The sequence below is a fragment of the Pristiophorus japonicus genome, chromosome 1, assembly GCF_044704955.1.
Source record: "Pristiophorus japonicus isolate sPriJap1 chromosome 1, sPriJap1.hap1, whole genome shotgun sequence".
Taxonomy (NCBI): domain Eukaryota; kingdom Metazoa; phylum Chordata; class Chondrichthyes; family Pristiophoridae; genus Pristiophorus; species Pristiophorus japonicus.
Genome location: NC_091977.1, coordinates 514,561,035 through 514,579,146, shown reverse-complemented (window position 1 = coordinate 514,579,146; position 18,112 = coordinate 514,561,035). Strand labels below are relative to the sequence as shown.

The window sequence follows — 18,112 nt, the reverse complement described above, 5'->3', positions numbered from 1 at the left end:
CCCACTGCAGAGACTTGAGTACAAAAAATCTAGGCTGACACTCCAGTGTCAGTCTTTCGGATGAGACATTAAACCAAGGTCCCACCTGCTTTCTCAAGTGGACGTAAAAGATCCTATGGCACTATTTATGGAGTTATCCCCAGTGTCCTGGCCAATATTTATTAAAAAAAACAGATTATCTGGTCATTATCACATTGCTATTTGTGGGAGTTTGCTGTGTGTAAATTGGCTGGCACCTTTCCTACATTACAACAGTGACTAATGATCAGCCATGATCTTATTGAATGGTAGTGCAGGCTCGAAAGGCCAAATGGCCTACTTCTGCACCTTGTTTCTATGTTTCTATGACTACACTCCAAAAGTATCTCAGTGGCTGGAAAGCACTTTGAGGCATCCGGTGGTCGTGAAAGGCACCCATATAAGTCTTTCTTATTATGTCTGTTAATCGAATACTTGGAGAAGTTTGCTCCTGTGTAATGATTATTCTTTCTTCAGATTGACCATTCTATCAGGTACACAACACAAATCACAGTCGCCTGTTGAAGGACTTCAGTTATTCCACAATTTCCCAAATTGCAGCAAATTGAAAATAACACAAACAAGCCAGTGGCACCTACTTACTCATCAGCAGATGGAACCAGAGTTACTTGGCTTCACAATGTGGCACCTCTCAATGTTGTTCATGAAAGAAACTCTCTGATGTGTGTTTACCTTCCCACTATAAATGGGACTCTAATCAACCGACACAGCAGGCACACAAACAGTCAACTGCTTCTCGGAATAGACAGAAAAAATTACAATTGCATATGATAGTTGAAAGTGTGTTATTAGGCCATAACCCAGTTCTCACACAATTTAAAAAATCATCCAGAATCTTTGATTGCATTACTGCCAGATTGCACATTTTTTCAAGCTGTTACTCAATGCTTAAGAAAGGTTGGTTAAACGAACAGTTACATCTGCAAATGTAGTATTGCCATGTTTCATGTTAAGCAGCCAATGCAAAGAGAATGACAGACATCAGAGAATGGGCTATATGTATTGGATGGGGGTGCTTGGGTGATGTCAAACAGCAAAAGGATGCAGTTCAGGAAGATGATGGATTCTAAATTCTGAGAGGTCTTTATGCTTCTGAACATATCTGTAATGTATGCACCTGTGAGTATGCTCACAGGTTTGTTGAGTTGTCGCTGTTATAAGGTTTAATTTGTTTTAATTGCCGGGTTTTTAGTGTCCCCCTCCCCTTTTATAGGGGGCACTTGAAAAAAAAATGATTTTAGTGCCCCAAAAAAAAAATACAACCCCCCCCCCCCCCCAAAAGAAAACACAAAAAAAGGGCCTTGAAAAATGTTTGGTGTGTCCCACAGATCGGGGGGCACGATTTAATGTTTACTTTTTCCTCCCAAAAGAGTTGTTGAGTTGTCGGCACCCTGTGCAGAGGGGAACGGGTAGATCCGAGGGCCTCCTCGTAGGATTGCCCCTGGGCACGGCCAAGGGTGCCATCAGCCGGTTCAGGCAGCGGGCGGTCGAGGGGGTCGTTCAGCCTGACTGCCTGCCTCTCTTCCGCAGTTACATCCGAGCCAGGGTGTCCCTATAGATGGAGCGTGCGGTGTCCACCGGTATGCTCGCGGCCTTCCGTGAGAGGTGGGCACCGGAGGGACTGGAGTGCATCATCACCGCCAGCAACCAAATTTTAATTTGATTTTTATGTCTAAAACTTAATTTGTTTATTGTGTCGGTTTTAGTGCCCCCCCCCCCTCGCTTTTATCCAGGGGGCACTTGTATAATTTGTGTTTTAGTGCCCTCAAAGAAATCCCCTAAAAAAAACAAGGGGCACTTGAAAAGTTTTTGGATCAGGGGGGCACTTGATTTTCTGATTACAACAAAATAGTTGCAGAGCTGTTGCACTGTGAGTGGCTTAGCTAGTCACGTGATGTTCACAAGACTCAATAAAACCCCAGTCAGTTGATTCTAGGTCATCCACAATGAGGTATGCAGTTGTGAGCCTACTGGATGAACTAGTAATGCGTAGTGTGATTGTTAGAGGGAGAAGATAGATTATGAAAGTAAACTAGCAAGAAATATAAAAACAGACAGTAAGAGCTTCTACAGGTATATAAAAAGGAAGGGAGTAGCTAAAGTAAATGTTGGTTCCTTAGAGGATGAGACTAGGGAATTATTAATGGGAAACAGGGAAATGGCAGAGTTTGAACAAATATTTTGTTTCGGTCGTCATGGAAGAAGACACTAAAAATATCCCAATAATAATAATCAAGGGTCTATAAAGAGAGAGGAACTTAAAACAATCACTATCACTAGAGAAAAAGTATTAGGCAATCTAATGGGATAAAAGGTGGACAAGTCCCCTGGACCTGATGGCCTGCATCCTGGGAATTAAAAGAGGTGGCTTCAGAGATAGTGGATGCATTGGTTGTAATCTACCAAAATTCCCTGGATTCTGGAGAGGTCCCAGCAGATTGGAAAACCACAAATGTACTACCCCTATTCAAGAAGGGAGGGAGACAGAAAGCAGGAAACTATAGACCAGTTAGCCTAACATTTGTCATTGGGAAAATGCTGAAGTCCATTATTAAGGAAATAGTAGCAGGACATTTAGAAAATCATAATACAATCAAGCAGAGTCAACATGGTTGTATGAAAGGAAAATCATGTTTGACAAATTTGCTAGAGTTTTTTGAGGATGTAATGAGCAGGGTGGATAAAGGGGAACCAGTGGATGTAGTGCATTTGGATTTCCAGAAGGCATTCAATAAGGTGCCACATAAAAGGTTACTGCACAAGCTACTGGGGTTGGGGGTAATATATTAGCATGGATAGAGGATTGGCTAACTAACAGAAAACAGAGAGTCGGGATAAATGGGTCATTTTCAGGTTGGCAAAATGTAACTAGTGGAGTGCCACAGGGATCAGTGCTGGGGCGGGAAAGCAGGAATGGGGTACTGAAGTTGCATGTTCAGCCATGAACTCATTGAATGGTGGTGCAGGCTAGAAGGGCCGAATGGCCTACTCCTGCACCTGTTTTCTATGTTTCTATTTACAATGTATATTAATGATTTAGATGAAAGGACCGAGTGCACTGTAGCCAAATTTGCTGATGATACAAAGTTGTGGGAAAACAAGTTGTGAGGAGGACACAAAGAATCTGCAAAGGGATATAGGGCGCAAATTTCCCTAGCCGCCTAGAGCGGCATAGTTAGGAGTGGCATGCTGACTTTGTGAGCCAAAGAAGTGCCAAAAATTTACCTTTCGATTTGGTCACTTCCTCGTCATCCAAATCCATCGGCGTGGCGCTGCAAATGTGAGGTTATCCACTTTGGTGGTAAAAACAGAGAGACAGACTATTATCTGAATGGTGACAGATTAGGAAAAGGGGAGGTGCAACGAGACCTGGGTGTCATGGTACATCAGTCATTGAAGGTTGGCATGCAGGTACAGCAGGCGGTTAAGAAAGCAAATGGCATGTTGGCCTTCATAGCGAGGGGATTTGAGTACAGGGGCAGGGAGGTGTTACTACAGTTGTACAGGGCCTTGGGGAGGCCACACCTGGAGTATTGTGTACAGTTTTGGTCTCCTAACTTGAGGAAGGACATTCTTGCTATTGAGGGAGTGCAGCGAAGGTTCACCAGATTGATTCCCGGGATGGCGGGACTGACATATCAAGAAAGACTGGATCAACTGGGCTTGTATTCACTGGAGTTCAGAAGAATGAGAGGGGATCTCATAGAAACGTTTAAAATTCTGATGGGTTTAGACAGGTTAGATGCAGGAAGAATGTTCCCAATGTTGGGGAAGTCCAGAACCAGGGGTCACAGTCTAAGGATAAGGGGTAAGCCATTTAGGACCGAGATGAGGAGAAACTTCTTCACCCAGAGAGTGGTGAACCTGTGGAATTCTCTACCACAGAAAGTTGTTGAGGCAAATTCACTAAATATATTCAAAAAGGAGTTAGATGTAGTCCTTACTACTAGGTGGATCAAGGGGTATGGCAGGAAAGCAGGAATGGGGTACTGAAGTTGCATGTTCAGCTATGAACTCATTGAATGGCGGTGCAGGCTCGAAGGGCCGAATGACCTATTCCTGCACCTATTTTCTTTGTTTTCTCTATGTTTTCTATGTCTAAGGAAATGTGTGCATGGGAGAATGCTGACCGCGATATGGATCAGGCCATAGCACAGGGCATCACACTGTCAGAACTCTCCATGAGCTCCTCGACAATATTCTATGGGTTCGCACCTTCCGAGGTCACGGGTCCCAGTGGCGGTCGGCAAATGCATCTTGGGACACCCAGTCCCCCACCACCCCAGCCTGCACCTCGCACTGGAGGGTTGCCACTAGGCAGACCCACGGCGAGGGGAAGGAGAAGCCGACCAGTCTCTCCTGAGATGCAGTCGTCAGCAGAGTTTAATCAGGTTGTTTCATTGGGTGAGGACCAATGCCCTCACAAGATCACTCGTGGCGGCCGTCAGTGGGGTGCATGATGAGGTCGCGACACTGTCGGGTGAAATCTCTGCACTAAGACGGGAAGTGAAGGCGGGCATTTCAGAGGGTGTGCAGACAATGGCAGATGCCATGAGGGATAGCTTCTGCAATAAGGGCACAAAAGGCCGGATACTCAAATGCCACTCCCACTTCAATCCACGCACCAGCCACCGGTCAGACCCAAGCCGGACCCCCAACACCCCGCACCACCATCACCGACCCAATGAGGAAGTGCTCTTTCCCCGAGATGTGGGTGAGGGATGGATGCAGCCTTTCTTTGCTGTTGTTGCTTTTGTTGTTGTTTTCTTGTTGTCGTTGAAGTGCACTGTAACATTTCTAATAAAAGATATTTTGCACTTATATTTTTAACCAATAAGGGAATTAAGGGTTACGGGGAGCGGGCGGGTAAGTGGAGCTGAGTCCACGGCCAGATCAGCCATGATCTTATTGAATGGCGGAGCAGGCTCGAGGGGCTAGATGGCCTACTCCTGTTCCGAAGTCTTATGTTCTTATGTTCTTATGTTCTTAAAACTGAATCATGCTACATTAGGACCATGCAACATTTAGGGCCAACTGTAAAAAGTAAAAATCCCTCACCCCTACAGTCACGCGTGCCTGTCGCCCCTGGCCCTGGTGGGAGGGCTAGCCGGTACGTTCTGCAGTCGGCAAGGTAGGACTGCTCTATTTTCAGTAGCTGATTTATCTTTCATTTATTTTTGATGATGTTGTGCAGCTGTTGTGCTAAAGATGTTGTAACATTATGCTGATGTTGTGAAGGTCTTTAGTGCTTTAGAGTCTTCTAACTCACCTCCACTCCTGCAACCGCCCCCCCCACCCCGCCCCATCTCTGGCTACCTGCGCTGGTTTCTTAAATGTAGGTAAGGTTTTTCTGTGCCTACAAAAGTGGCCACATACACTAGCCTAAGTTAGTTTGAAGTAACTTTCAGCTGGCTAAATTTGCTTCAATGGCCAGAAGAGGCGTAAGTGGCTTGTCACGCCCCCTTTTGGGGCCCAACTTTGGCCATGACTTGCATCAATTTTTTTGGAGTAAGTTGTTGTTTCTGGCCTAAGTTTAAAAAATGCCATTTTTCCCCCCAAATTTGCTCCAGAGTAAGTCAGTTAGGTACGATTGTTTTTAGGTCAATTTTCTTTTCAAAAGGGGGCATTCCCAGACACTTACGCCGGTTATGCCACTTATGCCACTTTGGCCAGCAAAAACTTACTCCAAATTGACTTAAGTCAGCGTATGTGGCCAGCTCTTAAAAACCTTGTGGGCAGTGAAGAAAAAGCAGCGCACATTCGGCAGACATTAGGGCAGGGATAGGGGAGGGAAGGGAGCTGGAGAGGACCTCAACAACCAAGCACCAAACATTGCAAGGAAAAGCTCAAACAATTAAAATACTAATAAAAATGCTACCAGTAAATCCTACCGGAGAAATGCGAGCTGCTGGCCGTGATGTCATGGGGGCGGGACGGGGCGGGGTGGGGGGGTGGCGGTGTAGCCACAGAGTGAGAGAGAGAGATGCTGGTATACAAAACACTCTTTTCTCCCCCCGCAAAACACTCTTTCTCTCCCCCCGCAAAACACTCTTTCTCTCCCCCCACCTCAAAACTATCCTCCTTCACCCCCAATACACTCTTTCTCCACTCCATCCCCCCCAAAAAACTCTCCTCCTCCCCCCCACACCAAATCAAAACTCTCAAGCACAATCAAAAAATAAAACCGAAGTCCTACCTTGCCCGGGAACTCAGCGGACCGGCCTGCCGGTGCAGGAGGCAACTCGGCCGGGGATAGGGTGCGGCAAGATCGGGGCGTACCTTCGGCCGGGTATAGGGGATGCGAGCATCGGGTCCTGCTCACAGCCCGCAGGACACGCTGGGAGGACAGGAACACGCGCTCAGACTTCACTGCGCATACGTGCAGGTGCCGGCGCTGTTTGGCGCTGGCCTGTTGCTCCGCCCCCTCACTTCACAATGCACGCTACGCCAGGACTCCAGGGACTCCGAGGACTCCGAAGAGCGGTCAGGATGGGGCCCCTTTTATCCGGCGCCCTTTCCAGCGCTTAAGACAAGTGCGCCGAAAAAAGGGGTTGGGCAAAGTTGGACCCTTGGAGAGAACAAACTAAACTGGAACAAAACCTAACCAACTGATTTACATTGGAGCAAGCTAAACGGGGAAATTTGTGATTTTTAAGTTGCTCCAAAAAAGCTACATACTCCAAAAAAAATGGGGCAACTCTTGAGGAAATTTGGACCCATAGATAGGTTAAGTGAGTGGGCAAAAATTTGGCAGATAGGGTATAATGTGGGAAAATGTAAGGTTATCCACTTTGGTAGGAAGAATAAAAAGGCAAATTATTATTTAACTGGAGAGAGACATTAAAATGCTGTGGGACAGAGGGATCTGGGGGTCCTTGTACATGAAACACAAAAAGTTAGCATGCAGGTACAATATATAATTAGCAAGGCAAATGGAATGTGGACCTTTATTGCAAGGGGGATGGAGTATAAAAGTAGGGAAGTCTGATTACAACTGTGCAGGGCATTGGTGAGACCACACCTGGAGTTCTGCGTATCGTTTTGGTCTCCTTATTTAAGGAGGTTGGGCCTATACTCATTGGAATTTAGAAGAATGAGAGGTACCTTATTTGAAACATATACGATTCTGAGGGGGCTTGACAGGATAGATGCAGAGAGGATGTTTCCCCTCATGGGGGAATCTAGAACTAGGGGACATAGTTTCAAAATAAAGGGTCAAAATTTAAAAAGGAGACGAAGAGGAATTTCTTCTCTCAGAAGGTTGTGAATCTTTGGAATTCTCTACCCCAGAGAGCTGTGGAGTTTGGGTCATTGAATATATTTAAGGTGCAGATAGACAGATTTTTGAACTATCGGGGAGTCAAGGGTTATGGGGAACGGGCGGGAAAGTGGAATTGAGGCTAAGATCAGATGAGCCGTGATCTTATTGAATGGCGGAGCAGGCTCGAGGGGCCAAATGGCTTACTCCTGCTCCTATTTCTTATGTTATGTTAATAAACCAACTAGTCCTTAATAGCAATGTGTTGCTATGAATTCTTAAAGCAAAGAACCCATGGTACAAATACTTTACAATATCCAAGACATTATTTTCTTTCCAACATTCTCCCTTTCTGAAGATTCTCTATCATGCTAGGCTGTGTGCTACAGAGGCCATCAGTTCTTCAGTATCACATGCAGGTGGCCATTCTTCATGTGTAAGCTTTAACACTGAGAGTCAGCAGGGTATTCGACTGCAGGGAAGTAGAATGGCAGCTGAGCCTGATCATAGCACATGAATAATTTCCATCGGGGTACTGGATAGCAAACAAGCGAGAACACCGGTTGATTTTTTTTCCCTCCCTCTTTCACCCGGTTAAGTCAAACTTATCAGTCTTACTCTTAAATAGAAACTTACAGTGCAGCAGGAGGCCATTCCGGCCCATCGTGTCCACGCTGGCCGACAAAGAGCCACTCAACCCTTGGTCAGCAGCCCTGAAGATTACACATAAATCTGCGAACAATGACGGAAAGGCAAAGAGCACGCAGCCCAACCAATCCACTTCACCACAACTGTGACACCCCCTATACTAAAACATTCTGCACTCCACCCCAACCGGAGCCATGTGATCTCCTGGGAGAGGCAAAAACCAGATAAAAACCCAGGCCCAATTTAGGGAGAAAAAAATCTGGGAAAATTCCTCTCCGACCCATCCAGGCGATTAAAACTAGTCCAGGAGATCACCCTGGCCATATTCGATCCCCTGCAGTACTTACCATTATATCTGTGCCAGCCAACAAAAGGTCATCCAGTCTAATCACAATTACCAGGTTACTGCACTTTAAGTGCCCATCCAACCATCTCCTAAAAGTGGTGAGGGTTTCTGCATCCACCACTCTTTCAGGCAACGAGTTCCAGATCCCCACAACCCTCTGCGTAAAGAAGCCCCCCCTCAAATCCCCTCTAAACCTTCCATCACCCACCTTAAGACTATGCCCCCTCGTAATAGTCCCCTCCAGCAATGGAAATAGGCCCTTAATATCCACTATGTCCGGGCCCCTCCATATTCAAATGGAGAAAGATTGCAAAGTGCTGCAGTACAGCGGGACCTGGGGGTACTTGTGCATGAAACACAAAAGGTTTTATTGCAAAGGGAATGGAGTATAAAAGCAGGGAAGTCTTGTTACAGTTATGCAGAGTGTTGGTGAGGCCACACCTGGAATACTGCATGAAGTTTTGGTTTCCATATTTACGAAAGGATATACTTGCTTTGGAGGCAGTTCAGAGAAGGTTCACTAGAGGAATTTGACTTATGAGGAAAGGTTGAGTCGGTTGAGCCTCTACTCACTGGAATTCAGAAGAATGAGAGGTGATCTTATCAAAAAGTATAAGATTATGACGGGGTGGATGCAGAGAGGATGTTTCTACTGATGGGGGAGACTAGAACTAGGGGGTATAATATTAGAATAAGGGGCCGCCCATTTAAAACTGAGATGAGGAGAAATTTCTTTTCTCATAGGGTTGTAAATCTGTGGAATTTGCTGCCTCAGAGAGTTGTGGAAGCTGGGACATTGAATAAATTTAAGACAGAAATATACCGTTTCTTAACTGATAAAGGAATATGGGGTTATGGGGAGCGGGCAGGGAAGTGGACCTAAGTGCATGATCAGATCAGTCATGATCGTATTAAATGGCAGAGCAGACTCGAGGGGCCATATGTTCTTATTTCTTATGTTCTTATGTTACTGCTTTGAGACCTCAGAACAGAACAGGTTAACAGGTTATATACTGCAGAGAGCAAAATTCACCAGAACCCCCCCTGTGTTTGGGCTCATTCGAAAGGAAATTTAATTTGGGACTATCTACTGAAAAGTTTGGAATTCTAAAGTGTTTATGGAAGAAACTATGAACTTTAATAGATTTATGAACTTTTACAAAACAAATTCAAGCCTGTGGTCGAACCTAGGGAACAAAGGAAGCCCACCTGATTATTGGAACTGTCTGGTTGTGAGGACTGAGGTAAGCTGTCCTGAAGAATGAGTATTTGGAAATCTTCCTCCACAAGAGACATTACCATCAGAGTATCACCCAGAGATAGCTCCCCATCAACATGGGTTTGGACAAGCCATTTTCAGCATATACATCACAAAGAGGCCCAATCCAGCTTGTATGCGAAAGACTAAGCACAAAAGGAGATTGCAATTACCAAACTAATATTTCCATCAGGAAACAGTTTTTCGAAGATCAACCCACCCAAGACATATTAACTTTAACGAGCCCGACAAAATACTACAAAGAGGAACCAAGCCCGCCAAAATTATACAAAGGATTGTGAACAGATTGGGCGGCAAGATTAGAACACTGAAATCGTATAACTGCCCCTGTTTTCAACAGAGGTTAGTGGGGGAGAGAGGTGGTCGCTACTACCTCATCAAGACAAGGAGAGAAACCAACGTGACAGTTGTAAAACTAACTTCTCCAGCCTCGAAGTTTTGAAGTCCTGAAGGAAGGAAGAACATCACCATCTACCATTAACTATCAAAAGGATTGTTAAGCATAGGTCCCTGCCCTGGAGTCGAACCTAGCTAGAATTAGGTATTGGGAGTGGGAGGTATAATTTTACTGCAACCCCCTTTGAATGTGTAGTGTATGGTACTTTATTAGAGTGATTTTAAGTTTGACCTTGTACCTTTCCTTGTTTTGTTCTTTATTAGAGTGATTTTAAGTTTGACCTTATACCTTTCCTTCTATTGTTCTTTATTAGAGTGATTGTAAGTTTGGCCGTGTATTTTCTTACTAGAGCAATAAGCCTGTATTACTTTGACTGTAATAAAACCAAAGTTCTTTGCATCAAACCAATGTCCTTTGCACTTTTGTCACACCCCCCAAATAAATCCAGAGTACAGAACCCAAGGGAGAGGGAGCGATTCGAAACCGCTCAAGTTGGTCAGAAGGGAACCTGACCCCCTTATAGAGACCACACACACCACCCCCCCACCCCACCCCTTACAATACTCAGTATAAAATGCAATTGATCAAACTTTTCCACAATTTAAATGATGGATTGGAAAAAAAATTGATCTACAATTGGCAAACTAATGAGAAACTCCAGTAAAATAGAAATGAATATTGAATGTGCAGTACCTGATAGAAATTCGGCCAGAAAGTACTTATGGCCAGCTCTGCTCTGTTCCAGCTTCTTGTCGTCCTTCCAGACACATTCCAGATCGGGTTCCCAAGAGCTCCGTCATTGACCTTCACATAAACATTCAGTAACCCGGGGTTGGCCGCTTCCTTGCCCGATAAAAAGTAATGGAAATCGATGCAGTGCGTGTCATTCTCTTTCAGTTTCGACAGCAAAAGATGTGCTTTTAGTCCTGCCTGACGTCCGGAGGTGTTAACCATCATAAAGGACCCTGTGTACAAGAAGTGGAATTTGAAGCTCGTTAGAGACCATCGCCTATAAATCAAATCTGCATCAAAAGCCAATAAATTGATACAACGTTTGTCAGAAGCCAAAGATAAATGATTGCCCCCACATAGAAAAGCAATGTGCTACTTTTTGCGTGCAAGTCCGTTAAAGTTGTTTATGGTGATGCTGGATCAATGTGCTTAGCCCAATACTAACAGCACCTTTTCTCCCTTCTCTCCGGAAGACATTGCGATGCTGTCATTCAATGGGTACTGGCAGCCCAGCCAGCCACCCTGATCGGATTTTAGTCACAACTGAAATTCATATCTAATCAGCATATCTCACTGATTTTTAAGGACAAGCTCAATTTATAAATAAAAAAACGTTCCCAGAATGCGCCTGTCGGAGATTCACTGATTATTGTTACAAATTGAGCCCCGAAATGGAGATAAGTTGTTTCTAGCCCAAGTGTTCTTCAGTGGAGTGTTTGGAATACGAACAGGAAAGCTTTCATTAAAGAATGAATTTTATGCTCAGAACTCAATAGTTAAAAGACAACGTGCAGAATCTGTTCTACGGATATTGCAACAAATGAACTCAAATCTCCAAGGCTGTACCAATTGATGTCATGCAAGATGGCCTTGGGCTTTTCTAATCTTCGAATAAATCTATCTATTTGCCGACCATATGTTTACCTTTCCTGTACTTGTAAGGGCAGTTTTTGTTATGAGACCCACTCTCTGGAATGCTGGGTTGAAGCAAGTTGCTGTTAGACCAAGAGTGGTCTTCGGGAAAGTGGTGTAATGGCCTCTTAGGAGAAGATAAAAAGCAAGACCATTGTAACGTAGTTAGAGAAGAAACGGAAGGCTAATCACCCAGCAACTGTAACGTGAGGTTTCCCGTCACATCATTGTGTATGTTTTCTGGGAATATTAATTCCTATAATAAAATCTGTGAAGCTAAGACTCTGTATTTAGAACCTTAATTCCTGGCGCAGAGACAGCAGCTGGTTTCTCTAACAGGAGTATTTCTACATGGAGAAATGTATAAAGGTTTCTCTAACAGGAGTATTTCTACATGGAGAAATGTATAAAGGTTTCTCTAACAGTAGTATTTCCACATGGAGAAATGTATAAAGGTAATTAATATTTTTTATCAACCTTGTCTCCCATCTTTCCTGAAGGCATTGATTCTTGCTGGGTTAAAATTCAATGGGTACTGGCAGTCTGTATAGTCATTCTACATATATGAGCAGACATAATGGAAGGGATTAATTACATAGGATTACATCGGATATACGGCACAGAAACAGGCCCTTTGGCCCAACCAACCATGTCAGCGATTATGCTCCACTCGAGCCTCCTCCCATCTTTCCTCATCTAAATCTAGCAGCATAACCCTCTATTTCCTTCTCCCTCGTATGCTTGTCTAGCCTCCCCTTAAAATGCATCTATACTATTAATTTCAACCACTCCCTGTGGTAGCAAGTTCCACATTCTCACCACTCTTTGGGTAAAGAAGTTTCTTCTAAATTCCCTATTGGATTTCTTGGTGACTATCTTATATCGATGGCCTCTAGTTAGGCTCTTCCCCACAAGTGGAAACATTTCTCTCTGTATCCAATCTATCCATGTCTCTGAGCCACACTGGAGGACAGTGGAAATGCTACAAGGACACCCTCAAAGTCTCCCTGATAAAGTGCAACCTCCCCACTCACACCTGGGAATCCCTGGCCCAAGACCAGTGGAGGAAGTGCATCCGAGAGGGCGCTGAGCACCTCGAGTCTCAACGCCGAGAGCATGCAGAAATCAAGCGCAGGCAGTGGAAAGAGCGTGCGGCAAACCAGTCCTACCCACCCCTTCCCTCAACGACTATCTGTCCCATCTATGACAGAGGCTGTGGTTCTTGTATTGGACTGTTCAGCCACCAAAGAACTCCCTTCATGAGTGGAAGTAAGTCTTCCTCGATTCCGAGGGACTGCCTAGATGATGATGATCCACTCTATCAAAACCTTTCTTAATTTTAGGTCACCCCTCAGCCACCTTGTTTCAAGAAGACAACTGTCAGAAATGGGAATGCTGATTGTTTATGCTCCCCTCACCAGCTCAGGATTCCTGAAGCAGAAAATTGAGGATACAAGCCCTACTCCAGCGACTTGACCACATAACTTCGACTGACACTTCAGTACTGCACTATTGGAGGTTCTGTCCTTCAGATAAGACATTAAACCTAAGTCCTGTCTGCCCTCTCAGGTGGATGTAAATGTTTGAGTGTCAGCTGTGGCTCAATGGGTAGTGCACTCGCCTCTGAGTCAGAAGGTTGTGGGTTCAGGGGCTTGAGCACATAAATCTAGGCTGACACTCCAGTGTAGTGCTGCACTGTCGGAGGTGCCGTCTTTTGAATGAAAAGTTAAACTGCAGCCCCGTCTGCTCTCTCTCAGGTGGACCTAAAAGATCCCATGGCACTGTTATGAAGAAGAACAGTAGATTTTTCCCTGATGACCTGGTCAATATTTATCCCTCAATCAACATCACAAAAACACCTTTTCTGGTCATTATCACATTGCTATTTGTGGGAGCTGGCTGTGCACAACTTGGCTGCCACGTTTCCCACATTACAACAGTGACTACACTCCAAAAAGCACCTCATTGGCTGTAAAGTGCTTTGAGATGTCTGGTGGTCATGAAAGGCACCATGTAAATGCAAGTCTCTCATTCCTTTTGGTGTCCCAGCCAACATTTATCCCTCAACCAACTTCACTAACACATTACAACAGTGACTACAATTCAAAAATCTTTCACTTGCACTTTTGAACATCTCCAGGACATGAAATGCACTATATAAATGTAAGCTCTTTACTTTCTTTCTATTGTCAATCAGGACTCTAAGATACATAGTAGTATCACTGTAGTATCCTTGAACAAACAAGGGTTTCAGGGGCCAAATGGCCTTCTTCTGTGCTGTAACCATTCTGTGGGGGTGAAATTCCGTTGCGCCCTCTTTGGGGGCGGTAATATCCGGGAGGCGGGTCATCTTGCGCCAGGCACATAAGTCTCAGCCCGCTCGAAAAATTCGGGTTACCACCCCCAAAAGTGGAGCGCAAAATAACGGGCTCCACTTCCTTTCTGGGTCGAGAATGAGCCGGACAGGCCGGGAGCGGGGTGTGGCACTACGTACTGGGTCACGTAGCATTCCCACATACGGAGACTCTTCCTTTCATTAAAGGGAAGGGCACAAGCTGCAGTGAAGAAACAGGCCCCCCTGGACCACCGGAGAGCAGGGTTGCCATGCCAACAGGCTGGCACTCAAGCAGAGTGCCAGACTGACCGATCGCAGTACGGAGCCCGCAATCGAAGCGCCAACATAACGTGGAAGAAAGTCGTGAGATTTTTTTTTCAATGGCCGCCACCTCCCCTTTAAGTAGTTACCCGTGAGCGTGTTGCCACCTGGTTCACGTCCCCTGAAGCCATCGCTGGCATCGCCCAGCGCAGCTTCAGGGGTCAATATCCAATTTAGGGACCAGGCGCTAATGGGACGCTGCTCACGGTGGTGACAGTGCCAACAGGAGGCGCAAACGACCCGAATTTCTAGGCCTATGATTCTATTATTCTGAGGAGAATTGGAATCAGCAGGGGAATAAAACTACTTTAAAAGGTGTTATATGTTGATAGTGGTGCACCAGCAGAGAAAAGATCCATCAACTATGAATCCCACTCTCCCTATTCCTCTTTTGCAGTGTGCCACATTGATACCACAAGGTCCTTTTACATTGCCATTCATTTATTTTGCATCACAGTGGAGCCATGTCCATGTGCTTTGCCCCAGTGCCTACTGACTCCCTTTGCTTAACAAAAATGAATTCCTATAATAAATGGGTACTGTTGCCGGGATAGGGCGCTTGCTTTAACAATATAAACTCAATTGAGGTGCAGACCAATGCCAATCGACCACACTCCAAATAAAACGGGTTGTAAATTCACCTCCAACAGCCGCACAAAACAAGAGCGAGCGAATTGACTGCCCTTTTCACACTCCGCCCAATTTTCTTTTCCAACGGAGTGAAAGACAGGCTGTCGATTGAGCAAATGGGTGATAGCCAATCAGCCAAGACAAATTTATACCCCAATAAATGCCAATGTAAAGATATCTACATACCAATGCATTTTGTATTAGATTTAACAGGTTTCATTACCTTTGTATCACTGCTGAATAGCTGTGAATGGATAACTCTTCACAAAACAATGGACGGGTAGATCCCTTTCGTTATTGCTCACCTCAATATTTGCTCCCCTTTACAGATGGCAGTTACCCTCTGACTTATCTTTATGTGTGAGCTCAGATAGTGGGCATTAGTTATTAAAATGAAGACAAAGCAGTGAAGACAGATCCTATCCTTGTCTAATGCCCACATTGTAGTAGGAAATTATGAAACAAGTGATTAAACTTTGGGTAACATTCAGGAATAGACACCCTGGCCGATTGCAGAGCTCCCTAACCACTCCAGCTGAAATCAGCCAATTCATAGGCGAGCAATCAAAACTTCTTGACACGAGAGCTCAGTCACACACCAGAGATGAAGATTCCAATTGAATGTGAATCTATCACCATGTGATGTAGTGTCTCTATTGGGGATAATTAAGCAGTTCTGGCAAAGTGCTGACATGTAATGAGCAAGTACAGCTGACCTGGCCTCAGTTAACAAGGTCAAATAAATTAAATAGATTCCCTGTCCACATTGGCTCAGGGATAGTTAACATCATTGTGGGAGCACCATCAGCATAGGGCCTGCAGTGGTTCAAAGAGAAAGCCTTCGAGCTCCTTCTCAGAACAACCAGAAATGGACAATAAATTCCGGTCTTGTCAGCATCCCCCACATTCCGAGAACAAATAAAGAAGATGTAATGTTGTAGCTATACAAAATATGCCATAGTTTGCATATTGCTTTGGGCGCCCTACTTTAGAAAGGATGTCAAAGCCATGGAGATGGTGCAGAAGAGCTTTATTAAAATACCAGTGATGAGAGGCTTTAGTTATCAGGAATAGGATAGAAACTGAAATGTTTTGAATGCTGACAGAGACACAATGATCCAACTGACCTCTTCCTGTGCTGTAAAATGCTATGAATAACATGGTGCAGATTTCTGGAATATCTGACAATAAACAATTCAATTATTACTGTTTTCTGTATTGATATATACTGTATGGATCTTGTTGGATTGCACTACAATAGAAATACTTTCTAATTGTCATTAATATAGCTGTGAGTTTTCTGAATTCAAGTCTTCTATCTCGGGGAGTTCAACTTTTGAAAGCAAGCAGTATATAGCTGATGCAAATATTTATTTAAAGCTATACTTCCCAATGCAATTCTCACCTAATCCAAGAACTCCTCGACCAAAATAACTTCACCTTGCAACATCGGTTCATTTTCTGAGCTGCCCTAATAGAAGGTTTGTTACCTTGGCGGAAAAACAATTGGCTCTTATTTACCCTGGGAGCTGTCACTAGATCCTCTACGGCAGGGAGAGGAGAACTGGCATATTCGCTAGCCACAGCCAGAAACCTGCACATTAAGCAGATTCTGACATTATAAGAAAATGATAATGTCGCAACTTTCTTTTCTCATTTATGAAGCTTACTAGAAATGAAAATGTCAAGGTAGTGACAAAAAATTCACTTTGCATTCCCCAGGCAAAGGGAGAAACCATTAAAAAATTATATGCTATGACAATTCCTTTGCCCCAAACTTATTGTTCAGACAAAGCTCTTCTCCTCAATACACTGGAAGTTCTTGGATGGGATGTCCCGTGACAAGTGGAGCTAAGGCAGAAACTTGAGGAGAGGCCTAAAGGCCGCTCCATCGTTAGACTAGATAAGTAGTCGTCAGCTACCACAAGGAATAGGTTGGTGACTCTCTGGTCTAAACCAAGCAATGTTCTAAATTGTAAGTCATATTCTTAACTGATTTCATAAATCTTGAGCTGAAGGATAGAAAACAATAAGTACTCATCAGAGGAATTAGGTGCGGATGATGCCGGGATCAGTGTTGGGACCACTACGGTTTCTAATTTACATCAAGAAGTCGGACTCAGAAACCCAGTGCAAATTGGTCACATTTGTAGATGATACTAAATGAGGAGGAATCACTGAAGGCAACTCAGAAATTACAGAATAACCTGGTCAACATAGCTTAGTAGGCAGGTCAATGACAGGACAAGTTAAATACCAACAGTTGCAAAGTGCTGCACATCAGCTGGCCAAATCGGATAGACTTAAACCCCACTAAAGCTGTGCTCTGGAAGCTGTACTTGTTAACGGGGCCTTACCCTTGGGCAGCTAGGTGTCTGCCTGTTTTGGGTGATAGGCCTCAATTATACAAATTGGAGTTCCATGGTGCAGTTCGGACCTCGATTGCAATGTTCAGGACACATGCTGGAACATGCATCATGCATGCATGCTCTAACCAGTGAGTGGTCCTTAAATAAACTGCTGCTGGCTGCTGCAAAATAAAGTCCAGAAAGGTTTATGGGTTATATTTTTGTTGAGCCAGTTTTGCAGAGCCAGGAGGAGCAAGAGTGCTGGTGCTGGGTTCCTGCTAACCCAGGCTTGCCCCTTCCGCAATTCATTTCTCTAGCTGCGAGCTGGTTTGTGCCTGAGTCGTTCGATATTGAGCCGGCCTAGAGCTGGTGAGCTGCCTATCTAGGGGAGTGCAGCGAGATTCAAATGGGGCCTCAACTCAAAATAGCTCGGGCCTCCTCATCCACTTGATGAGCAGGAAGCAGGCGCGATATTCCCTGTTGGCTGCCCCAGAAGTGAAAAGCGGCGCCGGTGTTGCTACCAGAGCAGGTTCTATCTTTAGGTCCATTATGTCTTTGTAATGATGTGTGCAAACTTTACAGACTCACGCCAGACTTTCTTTCTGTATTGACCAGGTACCCAGAGGAAATGAGTCAAAGAGATTGCCCTTAATACCGTATCTGCTGACGGGGTATAAATAATTAATATTGTTGATTGATTGACTATTGAGAAAGACGCTCTTGGATCGAAGATGATGAAACCTGCCCTTTGAAGGCCCGAAGAATTGTATTTTCCATGTATCTTTAGTTGTACATTGAAAGATGTTCCTTAGTGTAAACTACCAACATAAAGTTTCATCAAAGCCTCAGCTTAGAATGCGCTGCTAG

The 18,112-nt window shown here is 44.5% G+C and overlaps 1 protein-coding gene across 8 annotated transcripts in view; it reads right to left on the bottom strand.

Moving 5' to 3' along the window:
• The window catches only part of LOC139277433 (receptor-type tyrosine-protein phosphatase mu-like), a 1,220,924-nt gene that overhangs the window by 862,498 nt on the left and 340,314 nt on the right, over nucleotides 1-18,112 (bottom strand). For all 8 annotated transcript variants that reach the window (XM_070895883.1, XM_070895900.1, XM_070895892.1 and 5 more), the window contains exon 3: nucleotides 10,661-10,932. In XM_070895883.1, coding sequence (XP_070751984.1) covers nucleotides 10,661-10,932 — 272 coding nt within the window. The remainder of the gene's footprint in view (nucleotides 1-10,660; nucleotides 10,933-18,112) is intronic.